General features: G+C 43.0%; 1 protein-coding gene across 10 annotated transcripts in view; it reads left to right on the top strand.

Annotated features, from left to right (window-relative positions):
• Window positions 1-18,809, top strand: part of RYR3 (ryanodine receptor 3) — a 568,796-nt gene that overhangs the window by 272,993 nt on the left and 276,994 nt on the right. For all 10 annotated transcript variants that reach the window (XR_014810912.1, XR_014810914.1, XR_014810913.1 and 7 more), the window contains exons 12-16: window positions 1,601-1,722; window positions 8,990-9,158; window positions 10,506-10,641; window positions 14,058-14,153; window positions 16,052-16,170. Coding sequence is in view for 6 of the 10 variants with exons in the window: in XM_084969350.1 (XP_084825476.1) it covers window positions 1,601-1,722; window positions 8,990-9,158; window positions 10,506-10,641; window positions 14,058-14,153; window positions 16,052-16,170 (642 nt within the window). In the remaining 4 variants the exon portion in view is untranslated. The remainder of the gene's footprint in view (window positions 1-1,600; window positions 1,723-8,989; window positions 9,159-10,505; window positions 10,642-14,057; window positions 14,154-16,051; window positions 16,171-18,809) is intronic.

Raw genomic sequence — 18,809 nt, 5'->3', positions numbered from 1 at the left:
TATGTAGATGAGATGCAAGGTCTTTTTTCACGAATGAACAGAAATATGTGCAAGCTGGTATTCTATCCTCTGTGAATTCATTAAATCCAGGCATACCTTCAGAAGAATATAAAACAGATTTTCGTATGCAAAGGAAAATAAGTTATTTCTTTGTGCTGAAAATGAGAGATAACAAAAATGCTTGTTCAAAAGGTATTTCCTGAAGCCACGTTATTTTATTTAATTGACATAGAGATTGTCTGACCTTCCCCCCCCTTCCCAGGACCTACAGATGGTGCTCCCTTCACTTACTCACCTCAAGAGGAAACCACGCTGGGAACTTAACTCAGGATTTAACCCTAACTTGAACCAGAGTCAGACCATCCCAGTTAATATCTGCACATGCCTGACCCTTTCAAGAGAGAAAAAAACAACAACAACAAAAAAAAAAAACCCACAAAAAACCACTACCTCTAGACCAAAAGCTGCTAGCCCCAGGAGTTCCCATTGTGGCACAGTGGAAATGAATCCAGCTAGTATCCATAAGAATGCAGTTTGGATCCCTGGCCTTGCTCAGTGGGTTAAGGATCTGGCATTGCCTTGAGCTGTGATAAAGTTCTCAGAATGACTCGGATCTGGAGTTTCTGTAGCTGTGATGTAGGCCAGCGGCATAGCTCCAGATTCAACCCCTAGCCTGGGAACGTCCATATGCCCCAGGTGTGGCCCTAAAAAGCAAATACAAAAGCAAAAAAGCTGCTAGCCCTGCACCAAAATTGTATCATGATATCACTAGTGACCAATACGTACACTTAGCTTCCAGATAACTGAACTGAGATCAGTGATAACTGGCGTGTATAGCAAATACTCATCGAGTACCTCTTACAGGCTGGTAAACATATTAAAGGACCTCCATATATATCATCTAATTCTCCAAGCAACCCTCTAAGATAAGTCCACCCACAGATGGTGAAGTCAAAGCAGGGAGAGGTTAGATAATTCGTCAAGGACACAGAGCTAGGAAGTAGCCTAGCAGGACCAGAATTCAGGCTGGTTTATGCCCAAGCCTATCCTTTCAAATACCCTCTGTAGCCTCCATGACAAGCAAACCACCATCCCACTGCTTCCCCATTCTACAGTTGGCTGACCTGGTGCAGCTATCCTTCTGAGAGAGAGCACCATGACCAATCCTGGGTTTCCCAGGATTTTACTTTAACTTGTCTCTCCTTCTTCTTTAGTTTATCTCTGGAAGAAAAGGCTCTGAACACAGCGATTTTTTTTTTTTTTCCTCTCCAAGGATAAGGGTTTGTGTTCAGAGAAAAAGCTATTGTAAAATATGTTTTTCCCCTTCCAAAGTGTACATCTAGGCCTAAGGAACGTATTGTAACTCGTAACGCACTGGCACATAAAATTTCATTTTCATCAAAGCACCGCGCCTCAGGAGTGAGTCATATATCAGTAATAGTGTGTATGGCCAGAATAACTCAGTTCGTGTCCCACTTTTGAGGTGGACCCAGGGGAGCTTGGCTGGGGAGAAGGAGGACAAGGGATGAGGGACCTACGGCAGGAAGTGTTGTCTGTCTGGCTGTGTAACCTGGACCCGGTGTCCTTGGCTCTGGGGCAGGTCATACTCCATCAGGAAGGCCACATGGATGATGGGTTAACTCTGCAGAGATGCCAGCGTGAGGAGTCCCAGGCCGCTCGGATCATCCGGAACACGACAGCCTTATTCAGCCAGTTTGTAAGGTATGTGAGCTCCTTCCGTTTCTCTGCCTGTCAGTTTCTACTCCATGGCCATCCAAGCCCACCTGCCCATCCCTCCCCCTTTTTTAAAAATCTTTTTAGGGCCGTGCCCATGGCATATGGAGGTTCCCAGGCTATGGGTAGAATCAGAGATGAAGCCTTTGGCCTACACCATAGCCACAGCAACGCAGGATCTCAGCCGTGTCTGCAACCTACACCACAGCTCGTGGCAACACCAGATCCTTAACCCACTGAGCGAGGCCAGGGATCGAACCTGTGTCCTCATGGATGCTAGTCAGATTCATTTCCACTGAGCCACAACAGGAACTCCACCCATCCCATTTTGATACTATGAGTTTTCAGAAAATAATTACGCACCACCGAAGAGTTTTACTAGAAAGGGCTTGGGATTGAAACTTATTTCCCATGAGGTAAGAACCTCCTCTTTCCCCAACAGATGCCCAAGCCCATTGGTTACTCAGGTTGCTTCATGAATACCCAAGATCTTCTCAGGAAAGTTAAGTGGGGAGAGCTGGAGTGCTTTAAGCCCCCTTTTTATTAATGCGTGAAGAGGTGAGGAAAGGGGAGAAAGAGATGCAGACCTTCCGTGCTTTTTAGAAGGGCTTTCTGTGTCATTCAGAATTATTGCTCTGGTTTGGGTCCAAGGAGATTTGCATTGGAAGGCTTGCATTACCCCCTATGACTGCCTATAATGGGGAAAGTGACTGAACTGCCTGCTTGGATCGTAATCCCTCCAGCCTCAACAATGCTGCCAAAACAGAGCTCTGTGGATCAGGTTCACCAATTACCATGAGGAAAGGATTCAGTTGTAAATGGTGCAGTGTTCCAAGCCATCCTTCTCTCATAGGAAAATCTCCCTAAAGCCTAGAGGGTTTAAATTGTGTGAGTGAATTTGTATGAAATGCGGGGAAAAAATTACACCTTTACTTTCCTTCCTGTTGAAATTCTGTGATCCAAGCAACGTGTCTTAGGATACAGGCTAAGCTGTTCTTGCGGTTCAGAATAAACTTTTACTTCTTTTTCAAGTAACAATATAGGGGAGGCAAGTGGTTTAGAGAAAAAAGACTGACCTGCTCCTGGGGCTCAGATTCCTTCTGTCTTGCTCTGTTGAGACCTCCTACAGGTTTTTAACATATTTTCCTAGACCAGCCCAGCATCATCCCCTGGGAACTTGTTGAAAATACAGACTCCTGGGTTTTACCCCAGACCTACTGAATCAGATACCTGGGAGTGGTACCCCAGAAAGACTGGGTTTTAATAGGCCCTCAAGTTGATGCTGATGCATGCTAAAGTTTACAAACTATTGCCCTGGAATAGAGGTCTTAACCTTAGCACATGTTAGATTCATCTGGGGCGTTTTTAACACCCTGATGCTCAGATGGCCTCTCAAACCAGGTGCATCAGGGTCTCTGGGTTGGGATCCAGATACCAGTATTTTGTTAAAGCTCCACAGGTGATTCTCATATTCAGCTATAGTTGAGAACCAAGTATCATGGTACGTGTTCTTCATCCACAAGATTAAAAATAGCTCACCAGGAGTTCCCATCGTGGCTCAGTGGTTAATGAATCCGACTAGGTACCATGAGGTTGCAGGTTCAATCTCTGGCCTCGCTCAGTGGGTTAAGGATCCAGCATTGCCGTGAGCTATGGTGTAGGTAGCAGATGTGGCTCAGATCCTCTGTTGCTGTGGCTCTGGTGTAGGCTGGTGGCTGTAGCTCTGATTGGACCCCTAGCCTGGGAACCTCCATATGCCATGGGTGTGGCTCTAGAAAAAGGTAAAAAGACCAAAAAAAAAACAAAACAGCAAAAACAAAAGCTACAAAAGAAAAAAATAGATAGATTGGACCCTATCAAAAAATAAAATTTTTTTGCTGCAAAGGGTACCATCAAGAAAGTGGGGGGAAAAAAAAAACCCACAATATGGGAGAGAAAATTGGTAAATCATAGATCTAATTTGTACCTAGAATGAAGAACTCTCACAGCACAACATTAAAAAGACAAGTGAAGCAGAAACGAATCTGACTAGGAATCATGAGGTTGCAGGTTTGATCCCTGGGCTTGCTCAGGATCCAGCAGTTATGTGAGCTATGGTATGTATAGGTCACAGATGCGACTTGGATCTGGCATTGCTGTGGCTGTAGTATAGGCCGGCAGCTGTAGCTCCAATTAGACCCCTAGCCTGGGAACTTCCATATGCCACAGTGCAGCCCTAAAAAGACAAACAAAAAACAAAACAATTGGACCAATTTAAAATGAGTGAAGGACCTAATTAGACATTTCTCCAAAGAATATATACAGATGGCCAAATAAGCACATGAAAAGATGTTCGGTAAGTCAGAAAAATGCTCAGAACCACAGTGAGATAAGACTTTATTCTCACTAGACGGCTTTAATCAAAAAGACTGTCAATGATAAGTGTGGGATAGGATGTGGAGAAATCGGAACCTTCATACATGCTGGTGGAAATGTACAATGTTGCAGCCACTCTGGAAAACAGTCTGGGGATTTCTCAAAATATTAAGGATAGAGTTACCATATGACCCAGCAATTTCATTCTAGATACATGCCCAAGGGATACGACAGGTCCACACAAAAACCTGTACACAGATGTTCAAAGCAGCATTACCCATAGTAGCCAAAAAGTGGAAAAACCCAAACATCTATCAGCTGATAAGTAGATAAATAAAATGTGCTCTATCCATACAATGGAACATTATGTGTCCCTAAAAAAGGAATGACGTCCTGATAGACACTACCATATAGATGTCACAAAAGGCCAATATTGTATTATTGCATTTATATGAAATATCCAGAATAGGCAAATCTATAGAGACAGAAAATAGACTGTTTTTGTCTAGGGCTGGGGGCTGTGTAGCAGGTGAAAAAGGGAACAATTGCTAATAGGTATGGGATTTGGGGGGCAGCTGATGAAAACTTCTAACATTAATTTAGGTGATGGTCACACAATTCTGTAAATGTACTAAAATCCATTCCACCATTGAATTGTACCCTTTAAATAGATGACTGTATGATACATGAATTATGTTTCAATAAAGCTCTTATTTTTAAAAATTCAGTGGGAGTTACATGCCTAACAATGCAGAAATTATTTTTAAACAGCTTTATTGGGTTATAATTTAAATATCACAAAATTCATCCTTTTAAGTGTACAACTCAGTGAATTTTAATAAAATTTTAATAAAATTGCCACAATTCAGTTTTAGAACATTTTCGTCACCCCAGAAAGATTCCTTTTGCCTGTTGCCATTTATACTAATTGCCACTCTCAGCCTTAGGCAGCCAAGTATTTACTTTCTCTCACAATTTAATGCATTAAGTTAATAAATCATACAATATATGATCTTTGGAATCTGGCCTTTTAGCATTACATTTTTGAGGTTCATCCCTGTTGCAATACATAGTGGTATTCTGTTTCTTTTTATATACTGAGGAGTATTTCTGTGTATGGAGTTTTTATATCTATGTGTGTATATATATATATATATATTACACATATATGAATACATAAAGGTATAAATGGATGTATATATATGATTGTGTGTGTGGAGAGATATTTTTATATACCTTCCTACAGAGGAAGACAGATACAGATACACAGAGACACGTTCATCTCACCTTCTGTTTGTTAGGTGAGGAATAGCTGGATTGCTTCTGTTTGGGGTGATTATCAGTAATGTTTCTATGGATATTAGAATAAAAGTCTTTATATATGTTTTTATTTTTCTTGCGTAGCTTACCTAAGAGTGGAATTGCTGGGTCCTATGTAAATTTATATTTAACTTTTTAATATTTTACGGTAAAGTATGCATAACGAAATTTACCATTTTAACCATTTTCAAGTGTTCGGTTCCATGAGATTAAGTACATTCAGACTGTGCAACCATCACCACTGTCCATCTCTGGAACTTTTATACTGTCCCAAACTGAAATTCCAAACAGTAACTCCCCATTCTCCCCTCCCTCCAGCCCCTGGCAACTGCTATTCTACTTTATACTTCTATGAATTTAACCCTTCTAGGTACCTCATATAGGTGGAATAATATAATAGTTATCTTTTGAGCTCTGGCTTATTTCATTTATCAGAATATCTTCAAGCTTTATTTATATTATAGCATGTGTCATAATTTCCACTTTTGGATGATTTTGTCCAATGTTATCACTTTTATGGGAGAAAGTACTTACTGAACTCATTATTTCTGGAAGCCCCACCTCTCTGATTTTTTTTTTTAAGGGCGGCACCTGAAGAATATGGAAGTTCCCAGGTTCTCAGGCTAGGGGTTGAATTGGAGCTGCACCACAGCCACAGTCACAGCAATGCTAGATCAGAGCCTGCAACCTACACTGCAACTTGCAACAATGCTGGATTCTTAACCCAGTGAGGGAGACCAGGGATCACACCAGCATCCTCATGGATACTAGCTATGTCCTTAACCTGCTGAGCCACAGGGGGAACTCCTGGAAGCCCCACCCTCGATGGGGGAAATCCAGATTCTCCCAGCCACAGAATGTTTTACAAGAAAGGAGGACTAATGAGCCATAAACCAATGCAGCAGAGGTGGGGGCTTCAAAAGCAGTGTACTTAAATTTGCAAGAGCTGGAAAGGGAAGGATGACAAAATAATTTGGAAGCAGATTCTCCCCTCCCGTGCCTTTTGAAAAACCAACAGTGCATGCTGTGTACAAATGGAAACAGGAAGGAGGGAGTGGACATCTGGGAGAAGCAATTAAAATGAAAGGAATAAAGAATGAATAAGAACAACAAAGAAGAAAAGGTTAAAGTTTCCTGTGCTGTCTCATCATCTCCTATGCAGTTGCTGGGAAGTGTCCAGCAGGACAAATGAATAATATGATGGATGCAGGAGTCTCAGAAATCCTGCTAGAGAGAAGATGCTGTCCACCCATCCTCTGAGTTTAACCTCTGGAGGGAGACAATATGTAAATAATTACATTATGGTAACCGTATGGCAAATACTCAGAGTCACTCGAGATCTGACTTGAATTTAACAGAAGAAATCCTTGGCAAAGATCTGAGAATGTAGGGGGATAGTAGCTATAGGAAGAGAAAGAAGGCTGAGATGAGATGGGTGCCAGTTGTAGCTCTGAACTGAGGCATCATCTTGCTCTGGTCTATCTGAGTCCATCATTTCCCTAAGGTTCTAGAGTAGAATATGAGGACCACAAAGCCATTCAGATACCACGTCCACTTTCACCACTGTCTCCAATGCCAAGCACATGGAATGTGTTCTTTTTTGGAGAAAGGACGCATCTGCCTCAGTCCCTGGAGAGCTGTTATATTGAGATTTCTTCATGGCTCAAGATCAAGTGATTGGGCAGTGAGAACTCACAGAACAGAAAATGAGACCTGGAAGGACCCTGGCAACCACAGAATGCACCTCTTCTGTTTCTCAGGTGTGAAATTGAAGCACAGGAGGCTTAGAGGCTCCGAATATCGCATGGGTGGATGGCAGTGACTGTAACCTGGGCTTCCCATCCTCTGTGTAGTGCATGTGCTCTCCCATCAAGCTCCAGAAATGCCCATAACCCTCTTCTTTCATCTTCATTTCTTATGTGAAGAAACATTCTTCGCTTAATGGGTGTCGGTGTCTCTAGTAAATTCAAAATATTAAAAAAAAAAAGAAATGAGGGGAGGGTGGAGAGGGTGGGGAAGGAGAGAGAAACTCTGCAACTGGACCATAAATTCTGAGAAAAATGTAATCATCCATCACTGAATCTAAAATTGGGAAGTCATTCGGTTTTGTGTTACCAGACCTTCACCTCATATCCTTATGGGACTCTTTTGCCCCCATCTTAGTGTCCAGCAATATCCCAGAGAGTCATTACTAACCACTTCATGAGCACCTGCCATGGGCCACAGGACACAGAGCTCACAAGTCCTCCCCTGCCTGTATTCACTGGTGTTTTACCCTCACTGCCTGCACGTGGCATTTTTAGGCTAAATGGAATTACTGTCATCTCATAATTGTCAACTTATAACACCTGAGTGTTTTTAAGGCTTGTTAAGTATTTACTTTGGGCCTGGATCACAATATTTGCTTAGCTTGTGTCTAGATTAAAATATAAGCAAACCACTGTAAATGTAGAGTTCATTTGAAATTGATCACCAAAGAAAACCCATGATGATATTTACACGCTGACCCAGTTCTCAATCCCTTGGGGCCACTGATGACGTTCCCAGGGGGCTGAGTCCATTTCCTCATCCTCTTCTTAGCCTTGGCCTTTGAAAGGCTCAGCAGTGTACCCTTCAAGGAGAAACAGGAAAATGAAGGTTCATTTTCTCGTCTGTGGAGGTTTGTAATCTCTCTATAATGAAAGGATTTAATTAAGAGTTTTTGGTGGGGGGGGATCATAACACAGGGAATCAGAAACACGTGGAGGATGGAAGGAACACAGCAGAGAAAGTGAGGGAGGTGATGGGGTAGTAATACTTTGAGGGATGTGGACACAGGCAAAAGGGAAGGATGTTGAGAGATGAGACACAGAGAAGGGAAGGGGTGAACAGAGGGAGGGCACACAGAGGAGGTCACAGGAGAGAGAGACATACTGAGAGTGAAGGAGACATCAGCAAATGCAGTGGGGAAGCAGATGTGTGCATGCAGACACACCTGCTTGCAGAGATACGCAGAGGTATTACAAAGACACATGGAGAGAGACAGAAGCCAAAGCTCTGGGTCAGCCAGGAGACCAAGTGATGGAAACCCTTCTAGCTGATCTTAACCTAGTCCAAGAAGGTATGAACTGTGTCTTAATAAGTTTATTATTTTTTCAAGTGTTTCCATTTAAAAAGGAAAAACTGTGGCAGACAGCCAGGGGTCATTCCCTGTTATTTAGAAAATGGCTTTAAAATTGAATCAGAAATCCTCTCCCTTTGCTCTGTGTGTCAGCAAACTTCAATTTGTGGTCATCTAGGAGTTCCTTGGGTGCTCACTGGGTTAAAGATCCAGCCTTGTCACTGCTCTGGTGTGGGTTCAATCCCTGGCCCCAGAACTTTCTCATACCACAGGCGTGGCAAAAAAAAAAAACAAAAAAAAACAAAACAAAACCAAAACAAAAAAACAAAAAGAAAAACCATTGTGGTCACTGTACAACAACTACCCCAGGCAGCAGTCCATGTGCCCAGTGAGGGACAGAGATGAGCCAGGACCTGGTGGACGTCTGTCAGGGCCCCGCTGGTGACCGCTGCCTGAGCCATGTTCATCTTGTGGTTTTAGTGGAAACAACCGCACAGCCGCCCCTGTCACCTTGCCAATAGAAGAGGTCCTGCAGACCTTACACGACTTGATTGCCTACTTCCAGCCCCCCGAGGAGGAGATGCAGCACGAGGATAAGCAGAACAAGCTCCGCTCGCTCAAAAACAGACAGAACCTTTTCAAGGAAGAGGTAAGTCTAAAAAATTAAAAATTGAGATTCTCTTTGTGACCAGAGCTCAAACACCCCAATGAGTGCACCTTAGCTCTATCTCCATACATTCACATGTTTATGAAAGAAACAGAGACAAGAAAGAGCAGAAGCTGGAAAGAAAAGCACTCACTGGAAGCCACCCTTCCCTGTCAGTGCCCTAGTCACATTGGCAGTGAACATGGTAGCGCATTCCAACCAGATAATATTTAAAGCCTCTGTGTCACCTATATATCCAAAATCCATCTTCCATAAGTCTCAACTATGAGAGCAGGCATTGGCTGTGATTCCCAGATTTTGGGAGATGTCAGAATTACCTTGGAAAGCTGTTGGAAATATGCAAACACACAGGTTCTGCCACATCAGAGATGTCTGAAGAGCTGGTTGGAGAGATAGAGACGATGCTCTGTTTCAAGTTGAACTTGAGCGTCTGAGTCTCTAGGGTTGGGGGCCTGGATATGAGGGAAATAGTAAGTTGGGACTCATGGGGGCCCTGGCCCTAGTTCTGGCTCCCTCCCAGGGTGCCTGTGATCTTAGACAAGTCATACGCTTTTTCTCAACTTGGACGTGATGATTTGGCACTAATTTTAAGGCCACGGTCATATTCCTGCAGCCTCCCATCCCTGAGGTCAAGGCCTGTCCCTTGGGCATTTCCAAAGCTGGTGGCATGGGGGAAGTAGACCCATCTCTACTTAGCCTTCTGATGGAAGCTGGGGAAACATTATGTGTGCCTTATAAGCTGCTGAAACTACGTTGACCATCTCCCTCCTGCTCTTGAAGAATGGCTAGGCACAGATGTTTTTACTGGATAGTATAGTATTATAAATTTGATGGAAAAGTAGTTTAAAATTCTCTTCGTCTTATTATCTCTAACTTCTGCCTCTTTTGGAGGGGATGGGGAGGTGCACAAATTGTCCTGTTCACCTAAGAGAAAAACCTACATCCACGGCTGTTTTTTTTTTGGGGGGGGGGTGGAATCAGAATCATTTCACACCATACAGGGAGCAGACTTCTGCGAGACTCATTCACACCCCCTCTTCCTCACTGTGTCCTTGGATTGAGTTAACATGTGGGGGCAACCCCGTTGGAGGAGACTGCTGACTCACTCCCCAAATGGATGCTATTTAGATCTCCGAAACATAAAAATGCGTATTTTGTTTTTAGGAGGGGAAAAAAAAAAACAGAACCCAAGCTGGCACTATGCAGGTCTGTTTGTATATTAGCCTTACCAGCTTTGAAAGGTGAATGCTAATGGGAGGGGAAAGAACAAAAGGGATCCCACATTTTTAACCAAGTATTTTTTACTTTTTCCCCCACTCACCTTCCCAGGGAATGTTGGCCCTTGTGTTGAACTGCATTGATCGCTTAAATATCTACAATAGCATAGCACACTTTGCAGGGATTGCCAGGGAGGAGAGTGGCATGGCCTGGAAAGAAATTCTGAACCTCCTGTACAAATTGCTGGGTAAGTGCACACGCAGAGCCCTCTCCCTGGGAGGATGGCCAAGGGTGGTCTCTGGAGATTTCCATGGAATGGACGAAGATTGTCATCTTGGAAGCCTTTTGTTAACCCTTTGATTCTAACCTAACCATTCATTCTTTTTTCATTTTTAATTGAAGTATAATTTCTTTACAAGGTTGTGATAGTTTCTGGTATACACCAAAGTGATTCAGTTATGTATTTATATATAAATATTATATATATACACACACACAAGGAACATATATATATTCTTTTTCGTATTTTTTTCCATTACAATTTATTACAAGATGTTGACTATGATTCCTTGTGCTATACAGTAGGATGTTGTTGCTTATCTATTTTATATATAGTAGTTTTTACATACTAATCTCACACTCTTTATTCCTCCCCCACTTCCCCTTTGTTAACCATAAATTTGTTTTCTATGTCTGTGAGTCTGTTTCTGTTTTGTAAATAAGTTCATATGTATCCTATTTTAGAGTTCATGTGTAAGTGATAGCAATTTTTTTTTTTTTTTTTTTTTTTTTTTTGCCTTTTGCCTTTTGCTTTAGAGGGCCAAAGGTGCAGCATATGGAAGTTCCCAGGCTAGGGGTTGAATCAGAGCTACAGCTGCTGGCCTACACCACAGTCACAGCAATGCAAGATCCAAGCCATGTCTGTGACTTATACCACAGCTCATGGGAACACTGGCGCCTTAATCCACTGAGCAAGGCCAGGGATCGAACCCGCATCCTCATGGATACTAGTCAGGTTCATTTCCGCTGAGCCACTATGGGAACTTCCTGATATTATGTGGTATTTGTCTTTCTCTTTCTGATTTATCTCACTTAGTGTGGTAATCTCTAGGTCCATCCACTTCTCTGCAGATGGCATTATTTCATTCTTTTTTATGCCAGCCACTCATTCTATTCACTGGTAGTTTATTGTACTTTCCAAATGGTCAATAGGAAGTCAGCAGAAAGTGGAAGCAAATGGTGAATCATTTTGCCAAAAATGCCAGTGAAACCCTTGACTATTACACTTCCGGAACCTGATTCCTCATCTCTCTCTCTCTCTCTCTCTCTCTCTCTTTTTTTTTTTTTTTTTTTTTGCATTAGGCTTATATATGTGTGTGTGTGTGTGTATAAATTTTATTAGAGCGTAGGTGACTTACAATGTTGTGTTAGTTCCAGGTGTCCAGCAAAGTGAATCAGCCATACATATACATCTATGCTTTGTCTGATTCTTTCCCCATATAGGCTATCACAGAGTACTGAATAGATTTCCCTGAGCTATATAACTCATCTTCAAAATGAGGAAACAAGAGGAGTTCCCTTCTGAGTTACTGTTCGGTGGTAACAAACCCAACTCGTATCCATGAAGATGCCATTCCCATCCCTGGCCTCGCTCAGTGGGTTAAGGAGCCGATGTTGTCCTGAGCTGTGGTGTAGGCCACAGATGAGGCTCAGATCCTGCATTGCTATGGCTGTGTCGTAGGCCGGCAGCTGTGGCTCCTGTTTGACCCCTAGCCTGAGAACATCTGTATCCCGCATCTGTGGCCCTAAAAAGCAAATAATAATAATAGTAATAAAATAAGGCAACAAAACAAAAATGTTTAAGGTTCCTTTCAGTTCTAGGCTTTTAATACCTGCAGTTGGAGGGCGGTTACCATTTTCGACTGTATGCCCTTTCACTGTCCCCTTGTTGGGCAGCCGTAGTTCCTGCTGCTTGGGCCTGTTCCTTATTTCATTCAGGTGGAAAGAAGAAGGTGGGGAGTAGGGATGTTCCAGCACCCAGCCTTCCTTCTCACAACTCTGAGTGCATGGTGAGGTTCCAGTGGCTGCTGTAACCAGTGCCATCACATGTGCCCAGCCTGTGGGAGGGACAGTGGAAGACAGCCTCGGCCTCTGCAGTCACTCAGACATGGGAACAGGGTGGCATTTTAGGCTTTGCTCTGATGTAAATGTCCCCTTGAGAGGAAGTCTATAGAAAGTTGAGTGGTCAAAAGGGAAGACCAAAGAAAGCAGGTTAGATCCATTCTCGGTGTCAAGCGTCAGGCTGATTAGACTACTACTGTCTTTAGTGACCTTGTGAGGGCTCTTCCACTTCTAACATTTTGTAACTCTATAGCTCAAACTCAGTAGTAAATCTTAGAACAAGAATAGCTAACATTTGCTGAGATTTGTATGCCAGGCAGCGGAATATCTTTTTTTGATTCTCACAACAACACAGTGATGTGTAGGTACTATTACTATTTTACTGATGAAGAAACTGATGCTCAGAAATGCTCCTAATTTATTCAAGGTCGCACACATTGTAAGTGGTGGAACAATGGCTTGAGCCCAGACAACCTGACCCCAGAGCCTTGGGCTCACCCCTCTTGCTTGAAAAGCAGGGTAGGAGCTCAGAGTGAATTCTGCCTTCTAATGACCATGGAAGTACGCAGCAGAGGTCCTGAGGAAGACATTTCCTTAGCTAAATACCTTACAAAAGCATCTGGAAAACCTCCTAGTCTTTGAAAACCAATAGTACGAAGAGCAAGCTACTTGGAGGCCAGTTTCCATGGACTTGTTCCAGAGTTGCATCTATAATATTGATACTGGCCTATGCTGGGGGGCCCGGGGGAAGGTTATTTGGTCTAGATTGGCCAATCTAAGGCCAGAATATTCTCCCTCTCCCTTTGCAGTATCCTCCACCAGTGGTCCTCAAACATGAGCAGGCATCAGAATCAGCTGGAGGGCTAGTTAAAGCACAGATGCAGGGCCTCATCCCCAGACTTTCTGATTCAGCAGACCTGAGATACGGCCAGAAAATTTGTGTTTCCAACAGGTTCTCAGATGATACTGATATTCCTGTCCAGGGATCACGCTTTGGGAACCACTGTCACAGGACTGATGTGTTTCAGATATTTTATTAGTTTCATCTTTTGTTATTACTTGCCTACTAGATTAACTTTCCTTTTCAGCTGTGTTCATTTGCATGCCTTCTTTTGGCACTAAAGAATTAGCTTATCATGCTTTCCAATAACTGGATATAAAAAAAAATGGAAGAAACAGTTCTTAAGCCAGTGACCAAGCACATATCATTCTTTTATCACTATCTGAAGTAATTGTATTAATTTGTATGTGTATTATCTCCTGTTTCATGAAGGCAGGGAATCTCTGGCTGTGTTCCCACTGCTCTAGTCCCCACAAGTAGACAGATGCCTGGTACATAGTAGAATTTCCAATATGTGAGTGAATGGTAGGTTTCACTCTTCCCAATATTGAAATAGGATTGTATCAAAGGGCTAAGGAGGGGAAGTGTGTTACTCAGTTCTGTTTAGTTGCTAAGTAGGTAAAGTATTGAACAGCTTCCCAGGTTTTCAGCCCCATCACTGTGCCCTTTAACCTACATCATCCAACTGTTCTCATTCACAGCTGCTCTCATTCGTGGAAACAGAAACAACTGCGCTCAATTCTCCAATAACCTTGACTGGCTAATCAGCAAATTGGACAGACTAGAATCTTCCTCAGGTAAGATTTGACAGGAAATATAACTGGAGATAGTGGGGTTTTGTTTTTGTTTTGTTTTTTGCTTTCTGTTGGAAAAAAAAACAAAGTTGAATCTCTGAACAACTCTTTGTTTCCACTGGATTGCAAGCAATCATTAATAATTCCTTCAGCCAAAAGTAGTGAAGTCCTATATCTTCCTGGCACTCTTATAACTTGATTGAACAACTGTAACCCAGACTTCAAAAATCTTTCCTTTTCTGCTTCATTTTTCACTTTGTGTCTTCATCTCCACCCTCTGGGTCTTTGAATCACACAACCCCCCACCCCAGGGCATTGGTCTCTTTTTATTTTTTTATTTTTAGGGCTGCACCTGTGGCATGTGGAAGTTCCTGGGCTAGGGATTGAATCAGAGCTGCAGCTGCAGGCCTACAGCATAGCCACAGCAATGCCAGATCTGAGCTGTGTCTGCAACTTATGCAGCAGTGTGTGGCAACACCAGGTCCATAACCCCCTGAGCAATGCCAAGGATCGATCCTGCATCCTCACACTTCTATGTAGGATTCTCAACCTGCTGAGCCACTACAGGAACTCCTAGTGTCCTTCTAACTACTACTTGGACTTTTATTCTCTGGGTTTCTAAACACTTTCTGGACGTGGTCCTCTCAGCCCTGTGGTTAGACGCAGGACCAAGAACTAAGGGGAAATGATCCTCATACCCCCCGAATCATCCTCAGCATCGTATTGCAAGACCATCTTGATGACTCAGAGAATTTGCGCCAAGAAGAGTGGTCATCACTGCTAAGTAACCCTGCAATGCCTTGGGCTCTGCAGTTGGGTTCCTCAGTGATGAGAGAACAGGACAGGTATGGGCTCCCCTTTGAGAAGCTGAAAGGTTTTAATGCTTTTCATGGTCTAGCGATGGCAGGAGCTTGAACAGACAGGCCAAGGGAAGGCTCCTCCAGGACCATCCACCTACACAGATGTCTTCTTCCTAAGCCTCCGTGTTCTTCAGATCCTCTTCCATGTGTCAGACTACATTTTAGGGTAATTTATAAAAACCTTGGGGAAAAAAAGAATCAAGAGGAATCTTCTCCGTAAAACCAACAAAGATACTGGCCAACTACTTCCCATGCATTTCCACCCTGGTGTTATCCTGTAGGTGCCAGGCTGCAGGGGCACCTGCTCTTTTTTTTCTAGACCTTCACTTAATACAGAAAGCCATTCAGCATGCCCCGAAAGGGGGCAAAGCCAAATAGTCTTTATTTAGTGAGCTTAAAATACATAGATACATTGGTACATCTAAAATAAAAATCCTGAGGTGATTCCTAGGAAAATTCTTACTCAAGGAACACGCAAGAGTATTTTCTCAATTACTTGAATGACCCTTAGAATTTGTAATAAATGAGTTATCTCCTTTTTCTGTTTTTAAATTAAATATTGCTTGATTTGAGTGAAATAAAAATTCTGGAGTGATTTCCTAGAAAAATTCTCATTCAAGGAACACTCAGAATATTTTCTAAATTACTTGAATGACCTTTAGAATTTGTAGTAAACTAGGTATCTCCTCTTCTGGTTTTAAATTAAATACTGCTTGGTCTGATCAAATTAAGAATTCTATTTTGCAACTGCTTCTCTAAATTTTGACACAGAAGGATCATGTCTTTGGGAAGAGGGAGTTGGGGTTAGTGGTAAATAACACTCACCTCCTAATTACAGACTGGTTGGCCCCCAGTGGCTCCTGAAGTCTATCAGAGATGGCCTCATCTTTCTTCTGGCAGGAAATGTTTAATAGACTCAAAGAATTGATGCTATTTTGTCCCCTTGGGATGGCCCTTTCACTCTCAGGTTTCTAATTATAGCCAGTTCTATAACCACTCAGGTTATTTCATGTCCAAATGATTTTTGTGGCATTCATGTAGGTATCTTGGAAGTTTTGCACTGCATCCTGATTGAAAGCCCGGAAGCCTTAAATCTGATAGCAGAGGGTCACATCAAGTCCATCATCTCCCTGTTGGATAAGCACGGGAGGAACCACAAGGTGGGTGTGGAAAGAACCCCAAAGAGTGATTGACTGTACCTAGCTTTTCCCTCCCTGCCACTAATAACCATGTGTGAGAAGGAGAGTGTGATGACTACTCTCCTGATTTTGATTAAAAAAAAAAAAAAACTTTGGAAACTGTAGTCCTGAAGGACCCTTCCTTCCTCCTGAAAGTCAGAGGAGCACACTCTGACCCAGACAGTCACGCTGGATCTTGGGTGGTCCCCTCGGTTTCCACCAGCTTCCTAAGCCTGACTCATCATTATCCCTTAGCACACAGCTGGCTATGTGAGGCACGGAGCTCTGTGCAAGGCCAGCGGTGGGATTCACTCCCACCCTCGAGTCTGGGAGTTTACTAATGAAACAGTTAATGCCAGTCTGGGAGTTTAGTAGTGAAACAACTAGTACCAAACTGCATGAGGAAGCTACACAGAAATCAGGTTTAGAATAATGTAGAAAGTCCTGGCAACACAGCGTGTTCTTAAATGAAATCCAACTTGCCATGAGTCAAGCCAGGCAAAGTAGATAGATCCGCATGAACAAGCAGGAGTGGGGAAGCTGGGGGTGACTTGCCCTTTGATAGAAAACAGGTAGGTGACCTTGAGCCCAGATCATTTCAGCTATGAAATGAAGGCAACACCAACTCACTTACTAAGGCGAAAGGCTATATCAAGTTTTGTGGAAATTTCTTAAAGTTCTAATGTCTTTGTTTTTATGGAATTCTCTCTCTACAACACGATGATCTCTGGAGAAAGCCTATGAAAATATGCTTTATCCTGACCTTTCAGCATCTGCCCCACACATGAGGGTTACTGTAGTGAGCAGGCAGGTCCCCCAAGGTTGAGGGGGTGTATCAAGACCAGATGGCATGATTGGACGTGAGGGACAGCAGCTGGCTCATGAGGAGTAGAGAGACCCCAGCTCGGTCACTGGCCCTCACTTCTTGCTATCCACTGGGCCACTGCCCATCAGAGACACATCTCAGGGGGTGCAGGAGAACAAGCCTCTGCAGCCTTGCTCCAATGATATGCATCATCTTTAGGAAACAAAAAAGCTGTTGTCCTTAGCACCTGTGAAATTGCTTGGCGAAGAATAGAAAAGAAATATGTGGGGTCTGTAATTGCTTTCCAAATGTGGTAAATCAAAAGCAGGCATGAGGCTCCTGCTTGAGTCCAGCTTTGCCACATTCCAGTACGTTCCTTGCCTACTGCAAAATGTAATAAGAGTAATGGATAAATACCCTAGCACCCCGGGGCGTGAGCCGTGAGCCACATGAGGATATCAATAGGAGCTCTTTGACAGGAAAGCTGCTTTTTTTCCCCTTGCTCCTTGGGCTGATTTATGATCACACCCCGTAACACACTTAGTAAATAACCAGCTTTGTTACGGCTTCTTTCAGCCAAAAGCCGCAAAGGAGAAAGTTGATGACTGTACTGCCCATTCCACGGTTGAGAAAACTGAGGCCTAAGAAGCTGCATTACTTTGCTAGGAACCAATGCCTGGGCTGCTGTGTTAACCCCCGAGCATGAGCAGAGTTGTCTTTAATCTTCCAGAGCCAAGGCACTGTTTGAGAAATTCTGGCAATGCTGTCAAAGTTGAAGCAATGCGATCATAGTGCAAAGAGTCTTCTCAAGGATGTCGCCTTTGTGGTCTTTCGATAGATTCTTGGAGAGAGGCTGGCTTGCCGTGAATTCAGGTCCCCCATTAGGGAGTATTCAAGTACAGAACTTTTATTTTCAAAGCGAAATCTCGTCTCAGATCATCCCTGGGGATATTTGTGGTAGCTTTGCAAAGAATGTGCTTGAATGCAGGCCAGACGTCCATTGCAACATTTCCTCTTTACTTGGAAAATGCCAAGGTAATGTTTTCTTGTCCAGGCTGCTCTTTTTTTTTCTCTAGTGCCAGGTTTCCAGGCATCTCTGGGCCATTCACTTAGTTTTTGGTGAAGACAGTGAATCAAAATATATAGAATTTTAGAGCCACAAGGCACCGCACAACCCTTCGGACAACAGTGATGACGATAATGATGGCTAACATTTATTTTGCATTTGATGAGTGCCAGGTGCTGTTCTTAGTGTCCACATGCATTTTCTTTTGTCCTCATTATGACTCCATGAAGAAGCATTATTATTATTATTATTCCCACTTGACAGTGGCAAAAACAAGGCCAATGCATATGAGCCCCAAGAATGTTAAGCAACACCTCAAAGGCCACACAGCTAATTAGTAACAGCCTCGGACCAGAATTTAGGTCTCCATCTCCATGTGTAATATTCTTTCCAGTGTTTCTCAAGCTGCAGTCTGATGTGTTCTGTAAGACTGTGTTTACTTTTGTGTCCTGATTTTTTTTTTTTTTTTGGCTTTTTAGAGCCACACCCGTGACCTATGGAGGTTCCCAGGCTAGGGGTCTAGTTGGAGCTACAGCTCCCAGCCTATGCCAAACAGTAACACAGAATCCGAGCCGAATCTGCGACCTACACCACAACTCACGGCAATGCCAGATCCTTAACCCACTGAGCAAGGCCAAGGATTGAAACCTTATCCTCATGGATACTGAGCCACAACAGGAACTCTGTGTCCTTATTTTATTATTATATAAATATAACTCCTTATAGTGAAAAATTCACCAGCAGAAAGCA

The sequence above is a fragment of the Sus scrofa genome, chromosome 7 (assembly GCF_054392235.1).
Source record: "Sus scrofa isolate SSC_HxYL_T2T_F1_AM1 chromosome 7, Sscrofa_HxYL_maternal_Yorkshire_Landrace_v2.0, whole genome shotgun sequence".
NCBI lineage: Eukaryota > Metazoa > Chordata > Mammalia > Artiodactyla > Suidae > Sus > Sus scrofa.
The sequence above is the reverse complement of the archived record's forward strand: the minus strand, read 5'-3'. Positions and strand labels throughout refer to the sequence as shown.